Source organism: Phyllostomus hastatus, unplaced genomic scaffold, assembly GCF_019186645.2.
Source record: "Phyllostomus hastatus isolate PE091 unplaced genomic scaffold, TTU_PhHast_1.1 phas_contig_38, whole genome shotgun sequence".
NCBI lineage: Eukaryota > Metazoa > Chordata > Mammalia > Chiroptera > Phyllostomidae > Phyllostomus > Phyllostomus hastatus.
Window position 1 is genome coordinate 23,654,755 of NW_025333869.1, and position 23,891 is coordinate 23,678,645.

The 23,891-nt window shown below is 38.0% G+C and overlaps 1 protein-coding gene and 1 pseudogene across 1 annotated transcript in view; one reads left to right on the forward strand and one right to left on the reverse strand.

The window, feature by feature from the left end:
* The window catches only part of CFAP70 (cilia and flagella associated protein 70), a 120,055-nt gene that overhangs the window by 37,625 nt on the left and 58,539 nt on the right, over window positions 1-23,891 (forward strand). The window contains 3 exon segments of the mRNA XM_045842232.1: window positions 9,698-9,758; window positions 10,086-10,280; window positions 12,046-12,177. Of these exon segments, the coding sequence (XP_045698188.1) occupies window positions 9,698-9,758; window positions 10,086-10,280; window positions 12,046-12,177 (388 nt within the window).
* Window positions 1,485-2,252, reverse strand: LOC123821000 (annotated as a pseudogene).

Genomic DNA, 23,891 nt, shown 5'->3' on the forward strand with positions numbered 1-23,891 from the left:
TAAACATCAATTTACTTCTTTTTCCAGATTAAGTTTTTTATGTTTTCTTACTACAAAAGCAGTATATGCCTATCACAAAAATTTTGAGAAATTGAGATTAGCAAGAAAGTATAAAGACACAGATTTCTACTCACTGAGTGATAATCACTTTTAACACCTTGGATTTATCCTTCTAGAGTTATTGTAAAGCCCCTATGTTATGCAAACACACACCCAATGTTGCATATATTTTTATGTAATTTTAAAAACTTTATTTCATTTAATTAATTAATTAATTAATTGTTGTTCAAGTACAGTTTTCTCCATTTCACCCACCACTCTCCCCCACCCCACTGACCCCCACCTCTCACCCTCAGTCTTACCCCCTTTGGTTTCTCCATTGGTCCTTTACATATGTTCCTTGATGACCCTTCTCTTCCACACCCCCCCTCCACCCCCCCCAGTTACTGTCAGTTCTTTCTTTATTTCAATGTCTCTGGTTATATTTTGCTCGCTTGTTTGTTTTGTTGATTAGGTTCCATTTATAAAACTTATTTTAGTCCCTGGCTGGCGTAGCTCAGTGGATTGAGTGCGGGCTGTGAACCAAAGTGTCGCAGGTTCGATTCCCATTCAGGCCACATACCTGGGTTGCAGGCCACAGCCCCCAGCAAATGCACATTGATGTTTCTCTCTCTCTCTCTTTCTCCCTTCCTTCCCTCTCTAAAAATAAATAAATAAAATCTTAAAAAAACAGTTATTTTAAATACTTTTAAATTTTATTGTTGTTCAAGTACAGTTTTCTGCCTTTCCCCTCATAAAACTTATTATTTGCATCATAGTGCTTTGACTGTTTTTCTAGGAAGTCCATTTTATCCAGGTTATCCAATTTGTATATGTACAGTCATTCATGGCATTTTCTTATTATCCTTCTTATCTTTGTAAAAACGGGAATAATATCTCCACCCTCATTTCTGATTTTAGTAACATGAGTCTTTTTTTTCTTAGTACCTCTGCCTAAGAATAATCCATTTTGTTGATCTTCTCAAAGAACTAGTCTTCTCATTTTATTGATTTTCTCTATTACATTTCTTTTTTCTATTTTATCTCTACTATAATTCTGTTATTTCATTCCTTCTACTAGCTTTGGGTTCAGTTTTCTCTCCTCTTCTAGTTACTTAAGGTATACAGTTAAATTATTGATTTGTGAGCTTTCTTTTTTTTAATGTGTGAGTTAGAACTATAAATTTCCCTCTGAACACTTCTTTTATTGTATTTTATAAATTTTCATATGTTGTGTTTTTGTTTTCATTCATCTCAAAGTATTTTCTAATTTCCCTGTGATTTATTCTTTTTTTTTTAGTTTAATGTATTTTAATAGCAAACTTACAGGAACAGAACAGAAGACAGACAACATTAAAAACATACTTGCATGTGGGACAACTCAGAAAAGTATAGAGAATGGATAGAATCTACTGTATGATAAAAATGCTACAAACACCATTTAGTTGCCATCAATAAGAAATTTACTTGTTTTAAAAAAATCCAAATGCTGGCATTGTCCAGAAAAATTTAACAGGTTTATTTATATTGTTATAAAGTTGAACTGCTTGAAACTTGTTCACTGAAACACCTTGACTTGCATTAATGCTTTATGTCCCCGCATCTATATTTAAAAAATTCACACACAAATGAAAATGGAAAAATGGCCAATACCTGATTTCTGTCCCCTATTTTCCACTTGTAATCATATACTTAGGTACCTTTTTGACCCCATGGAAAAAAAAATCTAACGTTCAGAACTACCAATAACAGGAAGGAGAGAATTTCTTTTTTAAGAATGAAATGTTTCCCATCATAGTGGATTCTTAATCACGTTCTCCATGTATGCGGCGTGCTAGCTGGATGTCTTTTGGCATAATTGTTACATGTTTGCCATGGATAGCACACAGGTTGGTGTCTTCAAAAAGGCCAATCAGATAGGCTTCACTTGCCTCCTGCAAAGCACCAATAGCTGCAATCTGGAGGTGCAGATCTGTTTTGAAGTCCTGAGCAATTTCTCACACCAGACGCTGGAAGGGAAGTTTGCGAATCAGTTCAGTGGACTTCTGATAACCTCTAATTTCATGAAGTGCCACTGTACCAGGCCTGCAACGATGAGGTTTCTTCACTACTCCAGTAGAGGGCGCACTCTTGAGAGCAGCTTTGGTAGCCAGTTGCTTCCTCCGTGCTTTACCACCAGTTGATTTGCAGGCAGTCTGCTTTGTAGGAACCATGGTATAGGGACTTCTTTGCTTACCCTCCTCCTTCCGCTGGAGCTTGACGAGCTGGAGGAGGTGCCCGCGTTAGAGAGCAACGGCGGCTGCGAACACTCTCTGTGATTTATTCTTGGACCTATTATTTAAAAGCATGTTGCTTAATTTTCATGTATTTGTGACTTTTCCAATTTTCAGTTTCCTTCCAGGTATTGATTTCTAGTTTTATTTCATTGTAATTAGAAAAGATATTTTGTATGATTTCAATCTTTTAAAATTTGAGATTTGTTTTGTATCCTAATATATGGGTTAGCCTACAGATTGTTCCATGTGCACTTGAAAAGAATATGTATTCTGTGGTGTTAGGTGGAATTCTCCATATATATCTATTAGGTCAAATGGCTTTATATTGTCATTTAGGTCCATTATTTTCTTTTTTTCTGTGAGTTTTTAAAAATTGTATTTTATTGATTATGCTATTACAGTTGTACCAGTATTTCCCCTTTTGCCTTCCTCACACCCAAACAGTGCACCATACTCCCTCAGGCAATCCCCATGAACCATAGTTCATGTCCATGGGTCATGCATATAGCTTCTTTGGCTACTCCCTTTTCTATCATGTACTATACATCCCATGATTATTCTTTAACTACCAATTTGTATTTCTTAATCCTTTTACCTTTTACCCCTTCCCCCAGACACCTCTACTCCTGGAAACCATACAAACATTATCCATATCTATGCTTGTTTCTGTTCTGCTTGTTTGCTTATTTTTTTATTCAATTGTCAATAAATATGTATTTATTGCCATTTTATTGTTCATATTTTTAATCTTTTTATTAAATAATTTCCTTTAACATTTTATATAATAATAGTTTGGTGATGAACTCCTTTAACTTTTTCTTGTCTGGGAAGCTCTTTATCTGCCCTTCGATTCTAAATGATAGCTTTGCTGGATAATAGAGTAATCTTGGTTATAGGTCCCTGCTTTTCATGACTTTGAATATTTCTTGCCAATCCCTTTTGGCCTGCAAAGTTTCTTTAGAGAAATCAGTTAGCAGTCTTATTGGAACTCCCCTGTAGGTAACTTCTTTTTTCCTTGCTGCTTTTAAGATTCAATCTTTACCTTTAGCCTTTGGCATTTTAATTATAATGTGTCTTGGAGTGGGCCTTTTTGCATCCATCTTGTTTGGGAATTTCTGTGCTTCCTGGACTTGCATGTCTATTTCTTTCACCAAATTAGGGAAGTTTTCTTTCATTGTTTTTCAAATAGATTTCCAATTTCTTGCTGTTTCACTTCTCCTTCTGGTACCTCTATGCTGTGAATGTTAGAACACTTGAAGTTGTCCCAAAGGCTGCTTATACTATTCTCATATTTTTAGATTCTTTTTTCTTCTTGTTCTTGGTTTTTGCTTCCTTATGTTCCAAATCATTGATTTGATTCTAGGCTTCATCCACTCTACTGTTGTTCTCCTGTAAATTGTTCTTTATTTCAATTAGTGAATCCTTTGTTTCTGACTAGACCTTTTTTATGCTGCTGAGGTCTTCACTAAGTTTTTTGAGCTTTCTTATAAACAGTGTTTTGAACATTGCACCTGATAGATTGCTTATCTCTATTTTATTTAGTTATTTCTGGAGGGTTTTTTTTTAAGATTATTTGTTTATTTTTTAGACAGAGGGGAAGGGAGAGAGAGAGGGAGAGAAACATCAATGTGTGGTTGCCTCTCTCATGCTCTCCACTGGGGATCTAGCCTGCAACCCAGGCATGTGCCCTGACTGGGAATTGAACCAGCAACCCGTTGGTTTGCAGGCCGGTGCTCAGTCCACTGAATCACACCAGCTAAGGCTCTTTCTGGAGTTTTGATCTGTTGGGCCATGTTTCTTTGTCTCCTCAATTTGGCAGCCTCCCTCTGCTTGTTTCTATGTATTACCATATTTTGCTGTATATACTGTGCTCCCATGAATAATGCACACCCACATTTTTGACCCAAACTTTCAGGAAATAAATCTTTCACTTTAATTTTTTAAAGATTTTATTTGTTTATTTTTAGAGAATAGGGAAGGGAGGGAGAAAGGGAGAGAAACATCAATGTGTGGTTGCCTCTTGCATGCCTCCCGCAGAGGACCTGGCCCACATCCCAGGCATGTGCCCTAGACTGGGAGTCAAACCAGGATCCTTTGGTTCCCAGGCCCATGCTCAATCCACTGAGTTACACCAGCCAGGGCTCACTTTAATTTTTAATTCAATTTTTAATTTATTTGCATTTAGAAACAAAACCAGTTATTGTATTCCAGGGTATTATTTTGCATACAGATATCATTATTGCTTTCTAAAATTATACTTTTAATGCATAAGCATAAGAGAATTAAAAACATTTATATAGATATGAAACTAGTACTCCCCATGTATAATGTGCACCCTTTTTTCTCAAAAATTTGTGCAAAAGAGTGCAAATTATACAAGCAAAATATGGTAGATAGAGCTGCTTTGACTCAATGTCTTGGCAGTGTGGCCTAATGTAGTAGGTGTCCTGTAGGGTCCAGTGGCACAGCCTCCCCTATCACCCAAATTAGGTACTGGAGGTGAGCCCTTTGTGTGGGCTGAGTACACCCTCCTCTTGCAGTTGAGTTGGTTGCTGTTGGGAAATAAATAAGAGGGATTTACCCAGGCCGTAAGGACTGACTGTGGCTGCCGACCACCAACCTCTGCCCTCTGTGGAGGATCAGCTATACAGGGCATGGTGGTGGTGTTCTGATGTGGTCTGTAGCTGGGTGCACTGGCCCTGGGGTTTCATAGGTGGTGCAGGCCAAGATCATCCCCACCCTGTGTTTTGCCTGGGGCCACCCTACCTGAGCTATAAAGCAATTTGAGATGGCTGCGACTTGTGTTGGGTTTGGAGATTCCCAGGCAAAGCCAAGCTGTGAATCTAGGCTGGCTACTGCTAATGCCTGGCCTGGGGCTCACTGAGGCCAGCTGTTGCTGGTTTGATAGGATCTAGAAAGTTGTGAAGCATGAGCCACAACCAGCCATTCGTATGGAAAAGCAGCTTGGATGGGCCTGTTAGTTGGGTGGGGCTGAGTCTCTGGGGATCTCCAAGGTGGGTCAAACACTATTAGCAGGTTAATGGAGTCTCAGATGTGGCACCAGCTTGCCAGCTCTGTGGGGGTAAAGTTTCAAAAAGGGACAATGGCATCAGCTTGCCTTGATGCCAGATACTTCTCTTTCTCCCTGTATACCACTGGTGCTTTTGAAGCTCCTATCCCAGTGCTGGAGCTCAGAGATAGTGAGTTTGAGTAGGTGAGTTTGTGTGTGGGTTCTTTAAGAGGAACTGCTTGGGGTTTCACAGTTTCTTCTACTGACTCAATCTCCACTGGTTTTTTGCAGCCAGAAGTTGTGGGGAATTATCTTCTTGGTAGTGGAACCCTGAGTTGGGGGCCTGGTGTGGGGCTAAGACTCTTTGCTCCCAAGATATCCCTCTCAAGTTTTATCCATCACATGTGTGTGAGGGACCAGCCTGTTCTGCATTTGCACCCCTCCTACCAGTCTGGATGGATGTGGTTTCTTTACTCCATAGTTGTCAGAGTTCCATTCAACTGGATTTCTGACAGTTCTGAATGATAGTTGTTTTATGTTTTAGTTGTAATTTTGATATGCTTGTGCAAAGAGGTGAGCTATGTCTGCCTATGCTGCCATCTTGACCAGAAGTCCCCTCTTCATCCATTTACAGTGTATAATTCAATAGCTTTTAGTATACGCAGAGTTGTGTAGCCATCATCACAATCAACTTTCTAATATTTTTATTATCTCTAAAATAAACTCCATATACACTAGTAATCACTCTACATTTCCTCCCAACACTTATGTCAACCTTCCCCACTCCTATGCCTACCCCCATCCCTTGGAAACTGTTTATCTACTTTTTGTCTGTGTAGATTTGCCAACTCTGGACATTTCATATAAATGGAATCATACAATATGTGGTTTCTTTGTGACTGGTCTCTTTCATTTAACATAATGCTATCAAGGTTCATCCATACTGTGGTATGTATCAGTACTTAATGTCTTTACTGCTGAATAATATTGCATTGTATGGATATACCTAATTTTGTTTTTCCATTTGGGTAGTTTCTTCTTAAGACAGCATTCTCTAATTGTATTTAAGTGGAAGTCAATTCATGTAACTCCTCTGCTCAGAAAGTACCAGTGTCCTGCAAGGTCCTACACATTCCGCATGTACTTTGTCCTCACTTTTTCAGTCCAGCCAAACTGACCTCCCTGCTCTTCTTCATACATGCCAGGCATACTCTTGCAGTAAGACCTTTACACTTACTGTTCCCTTTGCCTGTAACTTTCTTACCCCTGATATCTACATGACTTGATTCCTCACTTCCATCAAATGTTATTTATTATTTTAGCAAGGTTTTCTCTAGTGAAATATGCTTTTCAACTTCACCACTCCAGCCCTAAACACAGTCTGTCAGCCTTTCTGCATTACTTTTCCATGGCACATATAATTAACATATTTATCTTTATTATTTAAGTTGTTTATCATCTTTCCCCATCAAAACGTAAGCTCCATGAAGGCAAGCATTTTTGTTTGTTTTGTTTAATTCCCCAGGACCTAGGAAAGTGCCTGATGGATAGGAGCCACTCTGTGTATATTTTGAATGGCTGAATGAATAAATAACATTGTCTCTGGAGAGGACACTGGGTAGTTGGAAAACAAGGTTGGAAGGATATAGTTTATTATATATTGTTTTATACTTCTTAATCCTTGAATCATTTAGATATATTACCCATTAAAGTAAATAAAATTTAGCCCTGGCTTGTGTGGCTCAGTGGATTGAGTGCTGGCCTTTGAACCAAAGGGTCACCAGTTCAATTCCCTGTCAGGGCACATGCCTGGATTGCTGGTCAGGTCCCCAGTAGGGGGCATGTGAGAGGCAACCACACATTGAGGTTTCCCTCTCTCCCTTTCTTCCCCTCTGTCTAAAACAAATAAATAAGATCTTTTAAATTTTTTTTTATTTTCAATTACAGTTGCCATATATTGTAATATTAGCATTATGTGTAACCCCAGTGATTAGACATTACATAACTTACTAAGTGATATCCTGATAAAACTCATACCCATCTGACATCATAAATTATTAGAACATTATTGGCTGTATTACCTATGCTGTACTTGATATTCCCATAACTATTCTGTAACAACAAATTTGCACTTTTTTTAAAATTTTATTTTAATCATTGTTCAAGTACATTTCTCTGTCCTTTACTCCCGTCTGAGCCCACCCACCCATCTCTCCCCACCTCCCTCCCATTTCCATCCCCCCTAGTTTTTGTCCATGTGTCCTTTATATTTGTTCCTGTAAACCCTTCCCATTCTCTCCTGAAATTCCCTCCCCTCTCCCCTCTGGTCACTGTCAGCCTGTCCTCTATTTCAGTGTCTTTGGCTATTATTTGCTTGTTTCTTTGTTTTGTTGTTTAGGTTCCTGTTAAAGGTGAAATCATATGGTATTTGTCTTTCACTGCCTGTCTTATTTCACTTAGCATAATGCTTTCCAGCTCCATCCATGCTGTTGTAAAGGGTAGGAGCTCCTTCTTTCTTTCTGCTGCATAGAATTCCATTGTGTAAATGTACCATAGTTTTTTGATCCATTCATTTACTCATGGGCATCTAGGTTGCTTCCAGTACTTGGCTATTGTAAATTGTGCTGCTATGAACATCGGGGTGCAAAGGTTCTTTTGTATTGGTGTTTTAGTATTCTTAGGATATAGTCCCAGCAGTGGAATTGCTGGGTCAAAAGAAAGATACATTTTTAGTTTTCTGAGAAAATTCCATACTGTTTTCCATAGTGGTTGTACCAGTCTGCATTCCCACCAACAGTGCAGTAGGGTCCCCTTTTCTCCACAACCTGTCCAACACTTGTTTGTTGCTTTGTTTATGATGGCCATTCTGACTGGTGTGAAGTGGTATCTCATTGTGGTTTTAAAATGCATCTCTCTGATACCTAGCAATATTGAGCATCTTTTCATGTGTCTCTGGATCCTTTGTGTATCCTCCTTGGAGAAGTGTTCAAGTCCTTTGCCCATTTTTTAATTGGGTTGCTTGTCTTCGTAGAGTGGAGTTGTGTAAGTTCCTTATATATTTTGGAGATTAAACCCTTGTCTGAGGTATCATTGGCAAATATGTTTTCCCATACAGTTGGTTCTCTTTTTATTTTAATATTGTTTTCTTTAGCCATGCAGAAGCTTTTTATTTTGTTGAGATCCCATTTGTTTATTTTTTCCTTTATGTCCCTTGTTCTAGGGGACAGTAAAGGAAATGTCAGTGAAAATGTTGCTGCGTGAAAAAATTTGAGATTTTCTTGCCTATGTTCTCCTCTAGGACTTTGTGTCATGGTTTATATTTAAGTCTCTTATCCACCTTGAATTTATTTTTATGTATGGTGTAAGTTGGTGCTCGAGTGTCATTTTTTTGCATGTAGCTGTCCAGTTCTCCCAACACCATTTGTTGAAGAGGCTATTTTTACTCCATTTTATGTTGCTGTCCACTCTGTCAAATATTAATTGACCATAGAGACTTGGGTTTATTTCTGGGCTCTCTGTTCTGTTCAGTTGGTCCATGTGCCTGTTTTTATGCCAGTACCAGGCTGTTTTGATTACAGTGGCCCTGTAATATAATTTGGTATCTGGTATTGTGATCCCTCCTACTTTACTCTTCTTTCTCAAAATTGCATCAGCTATCTGGGGTCATTTATGGTTCCATATAAATTTTTGAAGTGTTCGTTCTATGTCTGTGAAATATGCCATTGGTACTTTAATAGGTATTGAATTAAATGTGAAATAAAGATCTTAAAAATAAATGAAATTTAAAAGCTATAACTTAATTCCATCTAGGTTCTTAAAAAGTGTCCTAAAAATGTAAAGTGGAAGTTTCATCATAAGTAGTTTTATAGTGACAAAATGTATTTTTTTTACTCACCATAAAGTCTGATATTATTGTAATTTAAAGCAGTCATAAATCATGACCTAGATGGAGGGGAAAGAAAAGCTTTCACTTGCCTGTACCATTTAAATTTCCAAAACTTTATGCTTTCAGAGACTTTGTTGAGTGTACATAAAATTGTAACACCCATTTCTTTCTAACCCCCCAAGTCAAGTGCCCCTTGTACATAGCATTGGTTTAAAAAAATATGTAATGGTAAAGCCAGGGCTCAAAGTAGCCAAAAGTACAACTTAGCTACTCATTAAGTAGCTGTTTCTTTGCTTTCTTCCTATCTGATCCATAGCTACAAACTGTTCTGGGGTTCATACTGTCTAGGCTTTTACATGAGAGAATAGCACAATGCTCAAGTATACTGGGGGAACAGACCTTAGTCTTCCCCATGCAGACTCTTTGGTGGTGGGAAGTAAGAGAACATGAATCTGCAGATAATGAAACTGTTGTTTCCTGATACAGAGTCAAGGAACTGATTCCTCCGAGGCCACCTGTTTCCCGCAGGACAGGAGGAGCTGAGAAGGTAAGTGCCAAAGCCAAGTAGAAACTGTAAGTAGTAAGGTGTTGAGAGCATCGTTTGAAAATAAAGCAAGGATTCTTCAATGTATTTTTCAGAAGGGGTGAGAACTGGCAGCTTCACATATTTTCTTCCTGTATCTATCTGTGACAAGTGGCTTACAATGAGTAGTATCTGGTGTTCAATATTTAGCTGGTGGTCTCTGAGCTGAGAAGAAAAGGGCAATTCATACCTTAAGTACTGTTGAACGTAAAACACAATCCAGTTTCAGAATTCCGTTCCACGTCTTGACCTCTTTGAGGTCTCTTTACCAGACAGTTTGTATTTTCCTAGGCGGTGAGTGACTACCACACGCAGATCAAGAACATTTCTAGAGCCATTTTGGACGAGTATTACAGGATGTTTGGAAAACAGGTGGCCAAACTGGAGAATGATATAGATAGTGAAACCCTGGTGGAGCAGAAGTGCCAGCTCAACTATGAACTTAATTGCTCTGGAAAATATTTTGCTTTCAAAGAGCAACTCAAGGTAAACATTCATTTATTTAATTATTCCATGGATTTTATGCAGCATCTTCTTTACATACTTAGTTGTCATTTTTTTCTGTGGTTATGTTCGGCTCTGCTTCCACCTTTCTTGCTGAAGATAGCTACGTTCTCCATGACAGACTGTTAGGAGAAGCTCCACTCCTGCAGAGCCATGGAATGGTTCTGCATCCTTTCAAGTATAAACCTTTAGGAAATAGATTCTTCACTTGAGACTAGGTCAGATTTTGAGCCAGATTTCATGTTGCTCTGGCAGGCAGAAACTCTGTGCCATGTACTGAGTCCATGACTAATTATCTCTCTCTTCTATTACAAACTTGTCCCTAGTCCATAGAATCACTAAGATTTGAGAAATATTTACCTAATAATAATTTCCTGAATAATAATGGCTAACTTTCTACTTATTTTTAGAGAGGGGGGAAGGGAGGGAGAAGGAGAAGGATAGAAACATTGATGTGAGAGAGAAACATTGATTGGTTGCCTCTTGCATGCACCCTGATAATAGCCTAAGCCTGCAGCCCAGGCATGTGTCCTGACCAGACATTAAACCAGCAACCTTTTACTTTGCAAGACCATGCCAAACCAATTGATCCACACCAGTCAGGGTGATAATGGCTGACATTTATTGAGTTTTTACAGTATACCAGACAAATTTTTTAATGCTTCATATTTTACTAATTTAATCCTCACAACAACCCTGTGATGTAAGTAATTCCCAGTTTTACAGATGGAAAAATGCAACATTAGTTGGTTAAGTAATTTGCCCATGGTCACAGTGCTAGTAAAGGTCAAAGATGGGACTCAGATTCTGGTAGCCTGGCTCCAGAAATCATGTTCTTAACTGCTATTCTGTGCTGCTTCTCTATGGGCATTTACTATATGCTGTGTACTATAGTAAACAAATACAAAAAAGCACGTGGAAGTAATAAAGTAAAAAATGACTGATTCTCCTGGAAGCAAGAGGCTGTTCTCAGTAGGTGGCGTGGTCACATTTCAGTTTGATTTTGGCTCTACGGTTACTAGTTGGATTGTGTTAGTCAAGTGACTTTACACCTCTGTGAGCCTCAGTTTCTTTGCCTAAACATGAGGGATAATATAATCACATGGGATCATAATGAGAATTCAGTAACATAATGCATGGAAAGTGTTTAGTTTAAAACCTGGCGATAATGTTAGCTTGAGGGGAAAAAAGAAGAAGCTGTCTTGGCTATAGCCATATGTTATTTGTAGAGCATTTTAAGCTTCACCACTTATTGCTTCTTTTTGGCTTTTCAATCATCTTCTGAAGTAAGATAGTAACACCAGAAGTCCATACCTATTTAACAAATAAGGAAACTGAAGTGTCAAGTATAAAATTCTTTATGAGATTGCATAATGGCAGAATTAAAACCAGAATTCTGTTCTCTAAATTCTCAAATCAGGCCTTCCTCCCTTGAATCAAATGGCCACCATAAGAGACATAATGCATAAACCTAATGCTAAGGTTTTCTTCAGCTTTATGACTCTCTCCACACAGTATGAGTCTTGCATTGACCATGTTAGTGACGACAGTGACATCAAGAAAAGAAGTCATACAGAGTGTGTTGATTAGGGGAAAATCAGACAGCCAACAGTTTACCAGTCGCCAAGGGATAAATCAGTTCCCATCTGAAATTCTTATGAGCCTTAGACCAGAAGCTCAGGGGAGGCCTGTGGTGTCAGCATGGTGCTGGATGTGTTATTAGACGGGTGATCTGTGTCTCTTGCAGCATGCTGTGGTAAAGATTGTGAGAGAGAAGTACTTGAAAACAACATCATTTGAAAGCCAGGAGGAACTGCAGACATTCATTAGTGAGCTCTATGTGTTCTTGGTGGACCAGATGCATATAGCCTTAAACCAGGTGGGTGTTCACAAACTAAGAGCCCTTCCTTTTCTTTGTAGGGCATCAGGGTTTCTTCTGAAAAACCCCTTTCTTCCTTGTTTCTTTTCTTCCTTAATTCCACACCATTTATTGAGATATCTGCTCTGTTCTAGGCACTGAAACACAAACATGAATAAGAAACTGTCTAAATTATAAGACTGATTTTCAGGAGAACAGTATATATGCTCTTTCAACTTCTATAAAATTAATTTTACAACTGTCATAAATATGATGATAAAAATAGATAAAATAGTCTATTTAAATTATAAAATGAAAATTATTCTGTTTATTCTGTGAATGTATGCAATTCTCACTTTTTGTCTTTAAGACTGACAAAGGAAAATTATGTTTTCAGATATCATACCTCAATGACGACGCTTTAAATATGACTTTTCTATTTGAGGGTGGCCTGCTTTTCTCCCACTTGTCTGTTCATATGTATTATTTGCACAGCTTGTATCTTGCCTTTATTTGCTCATTTTAAAAAATTTTGCAGTCGTGGTTAATTTCAAAGCAATGACAAGAATCAGTCTTTCTGTTCCCCTGGTAGTCTGTGTCTAACAAGTTATGCTTCCTTAAACCCCCTATTCTATTTTCTCTTTCCTTCACTATTTTTTTTTCTTTTTGCCACCATTAGTTTTCTTTCACTTTCTTTAGCATCCCTGGAAGAGGTAGGAGAGGAGTGTCCAGTATCCTAGGATTAAAAGTGCAATCCTGCTTTGTGCACAGATGATTTGGGTGATTTGATTTGGAAAGCAATTGAGCATGAGATAGATGGGAATTATTGTTGCCTTATGCTCCCAAGGAGCCCCTGTCTAGTAGGAGACAGATACAAAGTACAAGTACCTGTGGTAGATAGAGTAAGGTAAGTACTGTGACAGAGTGTGTCCATGGTGCAGCAGGTTAGGGGGTGCCTTAAGAAAAAGTGATAAACTTTACTCTGGGACCTTTCAGGGAGGGATTTACAGAGGAGTGTGACTTGAATTGTGCTTTGAAGGCTAAAAAGAAGTTCTCCAGGTGGATGTTTCAGAGAATTTTAGTCATAGGGAATATCAAAAAGGCATAGAAATTTGGAAGAATATGATATGCATAGAACCTGCTTATGTTCAGGAGTAGAGGTTGAAGTGGTAAGGGACAAAGAAGCAGGAGATGAAGCCAGTTACTGGGAGGAGAGTCGGGAGTGTAGAGGGAGGCTTTGTACAAAAAAAACTCACATCGAAATACGTAGAATGGGTTAGAGGTGGTGAAACTCATGATGTTAACTGATTAATACATTGTATGGAGGAAAAGAAATAAGAGATTCTTAAGTTTTAGTGACTGGGTAGCTGGTAGTACCATTATCCAGGACAAGAAATACAACAGGAGTAAATTTGGTGGGAAACAAATTGATGTTGAATTAAATTGTGAACATTGGTTCTAGTGGGATTTTACTCAAGAGAGATATGAGCTGGAGATGAAATTTGGTGAGCCATGAATAGATAAATGCTAGTTAAACTATGGTCATAGATAAAGCTGCTGAGAAAAACATGAGTAGAGAGAAAAGCAAGCTGGTGGTAGAATCTTAGGAAAAAATTAAGGGATGGATGAGTAGAAGGATTAATGAAAGAGGCAAGCAAGATATAACCATAGACATTGAAATAAAAAACAAACTGAAAGTAATCAGAGGGGAGATGGGAGAGGGATAATGGAGAAAAATAGGGAAAGGGACATCAAGGAACATATATAAAGAACACATAGGCAGAGCCAAAGCAGGTAGGTTTGAGGGTGGGCGGAGAGGAGGGATGGGGCCTGAGGGCATGGTGGGAGGAAAATGGAGACAACCTTATTTGAACAACAATAAAAATAATAATAACATAGAATATGAAGCCAGCAAAAAGAAGAAAAAGAAAGAGGCAAATCAATTGTTAAAAAGGCAAAAGAGCCAGTGGACATTGGTATCATAGAAGCTAAGGGATGAAAATTTAAAGAAGAAAAAAAGTGTTCAACATTGTCAAATATTCCTAGAAATTCAAGAAAAACAAAATCCGGGATGGAAGAAGGGGGAGTTGGTTAGAAGGCACAAACTTCCAATTATAAGATAAATAAGTACTAAGGATATAGTATACAGTACTATAGTTAACCCTGCTGCATGATATATATAAAATTTTATGTTAAGATAGTAAATCCAAAGAGTTCTCAAGGAAAATGATTTTTTCTTTTTTCTTTCTCATTTTATTGTATGTATATGAGGTGATGGATGCTACCTAAACTTATTGCTATAATCAGGCAGAAAATAGAGGTTCCAGCCAAGATGGAGGTGTAGGTGGAAACACTTTGCTTCCTTGTACAACAAAAAGAATAACAACCAATTTAAAAACAATAAAAAAACAGAACTGCCAGAATAGCAAACTGCATGAAACTCCAACAACCAAGGAGTTAAAGAAACATTCATCCAGACTGGTAGGAGGGGAGGAGATGGGCAGCCAGGTGGAGAAGGCAGGTGGAGGACCTTGCAGATGAGGCAGGGCTGGCTGACCAGGAAATTAAAGACTCAAAGCCTGTAGCTGTAAAATACTGTGGGGGCTGTGAAGGTGAGAGAAACTCCCAGTCTCACAAAAGAGATCGTTGGAAAGGTGGAGCTAGAGCACAGTGAGCAAGCAGCATTGTTCCCTCTCTGACCCCTCCCCCATAGACAGCGCCATAATGCAGCAAAGAGAGTTGCCCCTCAGGCAGATACCTAAGGATCCACCCCCTTACAGTTTAACAGATGCACCAAGACCAAGAAATATGGCCCAAATGAAAGAACAGATTAAAACTTTGAAAAAGGAGCTAAGTGATGAGGAAGTAGACAACCTATTTGATGCAGAGTTCAACACATTGGTAATCAGGATGCTCACAGAATTGACTGAGCTCAGTTGCAAAATGAAGGGAAAAATGAAGACTACACAAAGTGAAATAAAGGAAAATATACAGGGAACCAACAGCGAAGGGAAGGAAACCAGCACTCAAATCAACAATTTGGAACAAAAGGAAGAAATAAATATCCAACCAGAACAGAATAAAGAAACAAGAATTCAAAAAAATGAGGAAAGGCTTAGGAACCTCTGGGAAAACTTTAAGCACTCTGACATCTGAATCATAGGGGTGCCAGAAGGAGAACAAGAGCAAGAAATTGAAAAGTTATTTGAAAAAATAATGAAGGAGGAGAGAGGGAAGATGGTGGCGTTCAATCTTTGTTCAATCAAGAGGTTTTTTTGTTGTTTCTTTGATTTCTTAAAATAATTTTTTATTTTTTATTATTTTTATATCTCTCAATTCCTTTTGCTTTTCCTTCCTTCTTTCTAGTTTTATTCCTTCTTCCTTTCTTTCCAATTTTATCTCTTCTTCCTTCCTTCTTATGCTCTTTTCTTCTTTCTTTTTCTTTTTTCTCTTTAAATACTAACAAGTGAGGCAAAGAAAAAACGAACAAACCAGGAACTGTGAAAAGACCAGAGTTGGACCCAAAGTGAGGGCATCCCAACAGCTGAGACAGAGAGCGAGACAAATTTCACTTTGCTATTACAGACAACCTACAAGTTATTGCATATTTGTATTATTATTTTTCATTCTTACATCTTTTATTTTGATAGTATTTTTGTATTTCTCTTCTTTCTGTATAGTCTTCTTTGCTTGGCTGTTTATATTGCATTGTTTGACAGGTTTCCCCTGTTATCTCATTCATGTGTATTGCTAATTTATGTTCTTCACCTAATTTGTGTTCCTTCAGTACACTACTCAAGGTTCTATACTCCCTATTCTTGTATCTAGATCTCGTAGATTCTGTCATATGATTCTTGCTCTAATGTTACTGTAAATAATAGCTATTCCATACAATTGTAAATACTACACAACACCCCCTCCCCCCAGAACTTAGCCCACTTCACGGTTTACTGTATTACTGTAGTGATTAACTCTATTCTCTCACACACTACACCTATTTACTATCCTTTACTCCCACCTTACCTCAGAATCTGACATCCCACAACCTCACTGCTTTCTAGATCCAACTCACAATACTTCCTTCCCCAACAAGAGTCTTATCTTCTTTCCATACTTTCTAAAAAGTGTCTAGTTGGGTGGAATATCACAGTTAACACTATACATAGTCAAAGGGTCACTCATTTCTTTTCTACCAGCTGCTACTGTAAATATCATAGAATACGCTCTTGCTATCTTAATCTATTTTGCCTTCCCCCTCCAACTGATCACAAAAAAGAGTAGAGGGAAGCTGTGAACACCAGGATACCCAAAGGAGACCGCATCACTGAATCTCACAGGTGTTCTACCACAGAAGTTCACACCATAAACCCAGGGAGCCAGAACAGATCAATTTAAGAAGCAGAGGCTAACAAGAAGAATCTCACAAACAATGGGAAAACAAAGAAACAATCCCCAAATGAAAGGAAAAAAAGAAGCCTCAGAAAGAATGCTAAATGAAATAGAGGCAACTCAACTATCAGATACTGAGTTCAAAGCAATGATTTTCAGGAAGCTCAATGAGCTCACAATGAGCTACCAGAAATGACAGGGAAGCTACAATGAACTCACTGCAAACTATGTCAACATGAAAAAGGAAATAAAAACTATCAACAAGGGCCAAGAGGACATGAAGAATACAATTTCTGAACTGAAGTATGCAGTAGAAGGAATCAAAAGCAGGATCAATGAAGCAGAAGATCAGATCATTGAGTTGGTGGACAAAGTAGAAAAAAACACCCAGAAAGAGCAAGAAAAAGAAAAGAGGCTCAGAAAGAATGAAGAGGGATTAAGAGAAATGCAAGATAATATGAAACATAATAATATCCATATAATAGGGATACCAGAAGGAGAAGAAGAACAAGGGCTGGAAAACCTATTTGGAAAAGTAATGATGGAAAACTTCCCTAATTCGATGAGAGAAAAAAGTCATACAAATCCAGGAAACACAGAGAGTCCCAATCAAGAGGAACCCAAAGAGGCCCACCTCAAGACATATCATAATTAATATGACAAAATTCCAAGACAAAGAGAGAATCTTAAAGGCAGCAAGGGAGAAACAGGAAGTAACATACAAGGGAGCCCCAATAAGGTTAGCAGCTCACTTCTCAATGGAAACGCCCCAAGCCAGAAGAGAATGGCAAGAAATATTCCAAGTAATGAGAATCAGAAGTCTGCAACCAAGGCTACTTTACCCAGCAAGGCTCTCAATCAAGATAGAAGGCCAAATAAGGAGCTTCTCAGACAAAAGAAGTCTAAAAGAATACACCTCCACCAAACCAGCTCTTCAAGAGATGCTAAAGGGTATGCTTTAAGGAAAGGAAGGAAAAGAGGGAGAGAGGGGAGAGAGAGAGAGAGACAGAGAGAGAGAGAGAGAGAGAGAGAGAGAGAGAGAGAGAGAGAGAGAGAGAGGAACACAGGTATGAAAATGGCAATGAATAAGTACCTATCAGTAATAACCTTAAATGTAAATGGATTAAAAGCTCCAATCAAAAGATGTAGAATAGCTGAATGGATAGGAAAGCATGACCCACACATATGCTGCCTACAAGAGACCCACCTCAGGACAAAAGATCTACACAGACTAAAAGTAAAGGTCTGGAAACAAATTTTCCAAGCAAATAAACAGGGGAAAAGAAAAGCCGGGGTAGCAATACTCATATCAGACAAAACAGACTTCCAAAACAGGGCCATAAGAGAAACCCAGAAGGTCACTTCATAATATTCAAGGGAAGAATCCACCAAGAAGACATAAACGTTGTAAATATATATGCACCCAACATAGGAGCACCCAAATATATAAAGAAAATCTTAGAAGACTTCAAGAAAAATATTGAAAGCAACACAATTATAGTAGGGGATTTTAACACCCCACTGTCAAAAATGAACAGATCTTCCAAACAATATATCAACAAAGATATTGTGGCATTGAACAATGTCCTAGATGAAATGGACTTAACTGATATATATAGAGCCCTCCATCCCAAAGAAGCTTAAATACACATTCTTTTCAAATGCACATGGAACATTTTCAAAGATAGACTGCATGACAGGACACAAAACAAGCCTCAACAAATTCAAGAAAATTGAAATCATACCAAGCATCTTCTCAGATCACAAGGGAATGAAACTAGAAACCAACCCCAAGGAAAAAACCCCAAAACACCCAAAATCATGGAGATTGAATAGCATACTGTTAAACAACAAATGGGTCAAGAATGAAATTAGGGAAGAAATCAAAAAGTTTCTGGAAACAAATGAAAATGAACTCACAACAACCCAAAAGTTATGGGACACAGCGAAGGCAGTCCTGAGAGGGAAGTTCATAGTTATACAGGCCCACTTAAAAAAGATAGAAACATTTTAAACAAATACCTAACCCTACATCTACAAGAACTCGAGGAACAATAACAAAGACAGCTCAGAGCAAGTAGAAGGAAGGAAATAACCAAGATCAGAGCAGAATTAAATGACATAGAGACTAAAAGCACAATTCTAAGGATCAATGAATCCAGGAGCTGGTTCTTTGAAAAGATAAACAAAATCAACAAGCCTTTAAGCAGGCTCATTAAGAAAAAAAGAGAGTAAACCCAAATAAACACAACCAGAAATGAAAGAGGAGAGACTGCAACTGATACCACAGAAATACAAAGGATTGTAAGACATTTCTATGAAGAACTGTATGCCAAGAAATTTGAAAACCTAGGTGAAATGGACAAATTTCTAGAAAAATATAATCTTCCAAAACTCAATGAAGAAGAAGCAGAAAGCCTGAACACACCAATAACAGCAGATGAAATTAAAGCAGTAATAAAAAAACTCCCGACACACAAGCCCTGGACCACATGGTTTCACAGGGGAATTCTATAAAGCATTTAAGGAAGAGTTAATCCCTATCCTTCACAGACTATTCAAAAAAATCCAAAATGATGGAAGACTCCCAAACTCTTTCTATGAAGCCAGCATCATCCTAATCCCAAAACCAGATAAAGACACAACAAAGAAAGAAAACTTCAGGCCAATATAGCTGATGAACATAGACGCTAAAATCCTCAACAAAATATTGGCAAACTGCATCCAACAATACATTAAAAAGATCATACACCATGACCAAGTGGGATTCATCCCAGGAATGTAAGCATGGTACAATATTCGCAAATCAGTAAATGTAATACATCACATAAACAAAAGCAAAGACAAAAATCACATGATCATATCAATAGATGAGAAAAAGCATTCGATAAGGTACAGCACCCATTTATGCTAAAAACACTCTGCAAAGTGGGAATAGAGGGAGCATTCCTCAACATAATAAAGGCCACATATGAGAGACCTACAGTCAACATCATACTCAATGGGCAAAAACTAAAATCTTTTCCACAAAGATCAGGAACAAGACAAGGTTGTCCACTTTTACCACTTCTATTCAATATAGTATTGGAAGTTTCAGCCACAGCGATCAGACAAGAAAAAGAAATAAAAGACATCCAAATCAAAAAGAAGGAAACAAAACTGTCACTGTTTGCAGATGACATGATAGTGTACATAGAAAATCCTATAGACTCAGCCAAAAAACTACTTGACCTAATAAATGAATTTGGCAAAACAGCAGGATACAAAATCAATATCCAGAACTCAAAGGCATTTCTGTACACCAACAATGAAACAGCAGAAGCAGAAACCAAGAAAAAATCCCGTTCAATATAGCAAAAAGAAAAATAAAATACCTAGGAATAAACCTAACCAAAAAGGTAAAAGACCTGTATTCAGAAAACTATACAGTACTGAAGAAAGAAATCAAAGAAGACACAAACAAATGGAAACATAAACTGTGTTCATGGATTGGAAGAATTAACATAATCAAAATGTCCATCCCAAAGAATTTACAGATTTATTGTAATACCTATTAAAGTACCAATAGCATATTTCACAGATATAGAACAAACACTTCAAAAATTCATATGGAACCGTAAACGACCCTGAATAGCTGCTACAATTTTGAGAAAGAAGAGTAAAGTAGGAGGGATCACAATACCAAATATCAAACTGTATTACAAGGCCACTGTAGTCAGAACAGCCTGGTACTGGCATAAAAACAGCCATATGGACCAATGGAACAGAACAGAGAGCCCAGAAATAAACCCAAGTCTCTATGGTCAATTAATATTTGACAAAGGGGGCAGCAACATAAAATGGAGTAAAAATAGCCTCTTCAACAAATGGTGTTGGGAGAACTGGACAGCTACATGCAAAAAAATGACACTCGAGCACCAACTTACACCATACATAAAAATAAATTCAAGGTGGATAAGAGACTTAAATATAAACCATGACACAAAGTCCTAGAGGAGAACATAGGCAAGAAAATCTCAAATTTTTCACGCAGCAACATTTTCACTGACATTTCCTTTACTGTCCCCTAGAACAAGGGACATAAAGGAAAAAATAAACAAATGGGATCTCAACAAAATAAAAAGCTTCTGCATGGCTAAAGAAAACAATATTAAAATAAAAAGAGAACCAACTGTATGGGAAAACATATTTGCTAATGATACCTCAGACAAGGGTTTAATCTCCAAAATATATAAGGAACTTACACAACTCCACTCTACGAAGACAAGCAACCCAATTAAAAAATGGGCAAAGGACTTGAACACTTCTCCAAGGAGGACACACAAAGGATCCAGAGACACATGAAAAGATGCTCAATATTGCTAGGTATCAGAGAGATGCAAATTAAAACCACAATGAGATACCACTTCACACCAGTCAGAATGGCCATCATAAACAAAGCAACAAACAACAAGTGTTGGAGAAGTTGTGGAGAAAAGGGGACCCTACTGCACTGTTGGTGGGAATGCAGACTGGTACAACCACTATGGAAAACAGTATGGAATTTTCTCAGAAAACTAAAAATGTATCTTTCTTTTGACCCAGCAATTCCACTGCTGGGACTATATCCTAAGAATACTAAAACACCAATCCAGAAGAACCTTTGCATCCCAATGTTCATAGCACAATTTACAATAGCCAAGTGCTGGAAGCAACCTAGATGCCCATGAGTAAATGAATGGATCAAAAAACTATGGTACATTTACACAATGGAATTCTATGCAGCTGAAAGAAAGAAGGAGCTCCTACACTGTGCAACAGCATGGATGGAGCTGGAAAGCATCATGCTAAGGGAAATAAGCCAGGCAGTGAAAGACAAATGATCTCACCTTTAACAGGAACCTAAACAACAAAACAAACAAATAAGCAAATAATAGCCAAAGACACTGAAATAGAGGACAGGCTGACAGTGACCAGAGGGGAGAGGGGAGGGAATTTCAGGGGTGAATGGGAAGGGTTTACAGGAACAAATATAAAGGACACATGGACAAAAACTAGGGGGGATGGAAATGGGAGGGAGGTGGGGAGGGATGGGTGGGTAGGCTCAGACGGGAGTAAAGGACAGAAAACTGTACTTGAACAATTATTAAAATAAAATTTTAAACAAACAAACAAGCACACACACACACACACACACACACACACACACAAAAGAAAAAAAATAATGAAGGAAAACTTCCCCCAAGTGGCAAAGGAAATAAATTTCCAGGAAGTCCAGGAAACCCAGAGTTCCAAAGAAATTGGACCCAAGGAGGAACACACCAAGGCACATAATTAAGTTATGAAGATTAAAGATAAGGAGAGAATCTTAAAAGCAGCAAGAGGAAAGGAGACAGTTACCTACAAAGGAGTGCACATAAGACTATCAGCTGATTTCTCAAAGAAACCTTACAGGCAAGAAGGGGCTGGAAAGTATTCCAAGTCATGAAAGGCAAGGACCTACATCCAAGTTTACTCTATCCAGCAAAGCTTTCATTTAGAATGGAAGGGCAGTTAAAGTGCTTCCCAAGTAAGGTCAAGTTAAAGGAGTTCATCATCACTAAGTCCTTATTATATGAAATGTTAAAGGGACTTATCTAAGAAATAGAAAAAGATAACTATGAAGAATAAAATGATAACAAATCACAGCAAGCAACCACTGAACCTAAGAAAACAGAAGCAAAAACTAAGCAACCAACTAAAACAGGAACAGAATCACAGAAATAATGATCACATGGAAGGTTATCAATGGGGAGAGGTAGGGGGAGAATGGGGTTGGTAAGGTACAGGGAATAAGAATCATAATTGGTAGGCATAAAATAGACAGGGGTAGGTTAAGAATATTTAGTATAGGAAATAGAGAAGCCAAAGAACTTATATGTACAACCCACAGACGTGTACTGGGCAGGGGTGATGTAGGAGTGTGTGTGGGGGGGGGCAGAGCGGGGATAAAGGGAAAAATTGGGACAACTGTAATGACATAATCAATAAAATATACTTTAAAAAATAAACTTGTTGCAGTAATCATTTCACAATATATGTAAGTCAAACCGTCATGCTGTGCACCTTAAACTCATACAGTGACGTATGACAACTAAATCTCAAGAAAACTAAGGGAAAAAGAAACAATTTGAAATTTTTTCATTGGATTTGACAATAAAGAGATTATTGTTAACCTTTATATGATAATTTCACTGTACAAATTGAAGTGGATTCAATTTATAGTGAATTGAGGAGTAAATGAATATTTAGGAAACAAGTGAATATACATTAAAAAATTGGAGGATGAAGGGAAGAAGTTGGAAAGTAGCTAGAAATTACAGAGATTTTTTTTTAAAAGATGGAAAAGACTTTAGCATGTGTGCTGGTTTGGGAAAAGGAGTTGGCAGAGACTGTGAAAACAGAGGAAAAGGGGATAGTCAGTGGCAAGCCCAGGGTGTGCAAATGGGAAAGGGTTAAGACTTTACTCTAGTGCACTGTTGGTGGGAATGCAGACTAGTGCAGTCACTTTGGAAAACAGAATGGGATTTCCTCAGAAAACTAAAAATGGATATGCTTTTTGACCTGGCAATTCACTGCTGGGATTATACCCTAAGAATCCTGAAACGCCAATTCAGAAGAACCTATGCAGCCCAATGTTCATAGCAACACAACTTACAATAGCCAATTGCTGGAAGCAACCTAGGTGCCCATCAGTAAACAAGTGGATCAAAAAACTATGGCACATTTACATGTGGAATACTATGCAGCAGAAAGAACGAGTTTCTACCCTTTACAACAGCATAAATGGAACTGGAGAGCATTATGCTAAGTGAACTAAGCCAGGCAGTGAAAGAGAAATACCATATGATCTCACCTATAAGTGGAACCTAATAAAAAAAAAAACAGGCAAGCAAGCAAAATACAATCAGAGACACAGAAATAAAGAACAATCTCTCAGTAATCAGAGAGAAGGAGGGACAGGGATAATAGGGGATAATGGAGAGGGCCATCCAGGATCATGTATGAAGGACACATGAACAAAACCAAACCGTGGGAGGTGGGGATGGGTGGGGAAAGGGGCATGGTGGGGTGAAAATGATGACAATTGTACTTGAACAACAATAAAAATAAAAATGTTAAAAATGTTAAAAAATGAGTTTAGATGGAAGAGTTAACCTTGAAATAGAAGTTTGGGACTTCTGGCCAAGATGGACGTGTAGGTAGACACACTGTCTCCTCGCACAACCAAAAGAAGGACAATAACAATTTAGAAACAAAAAACAACCAGTACCGACAGAACATTGAACTGTATGGAAGTCTGACAACCAAGGAGTTAAAGAAGAAAT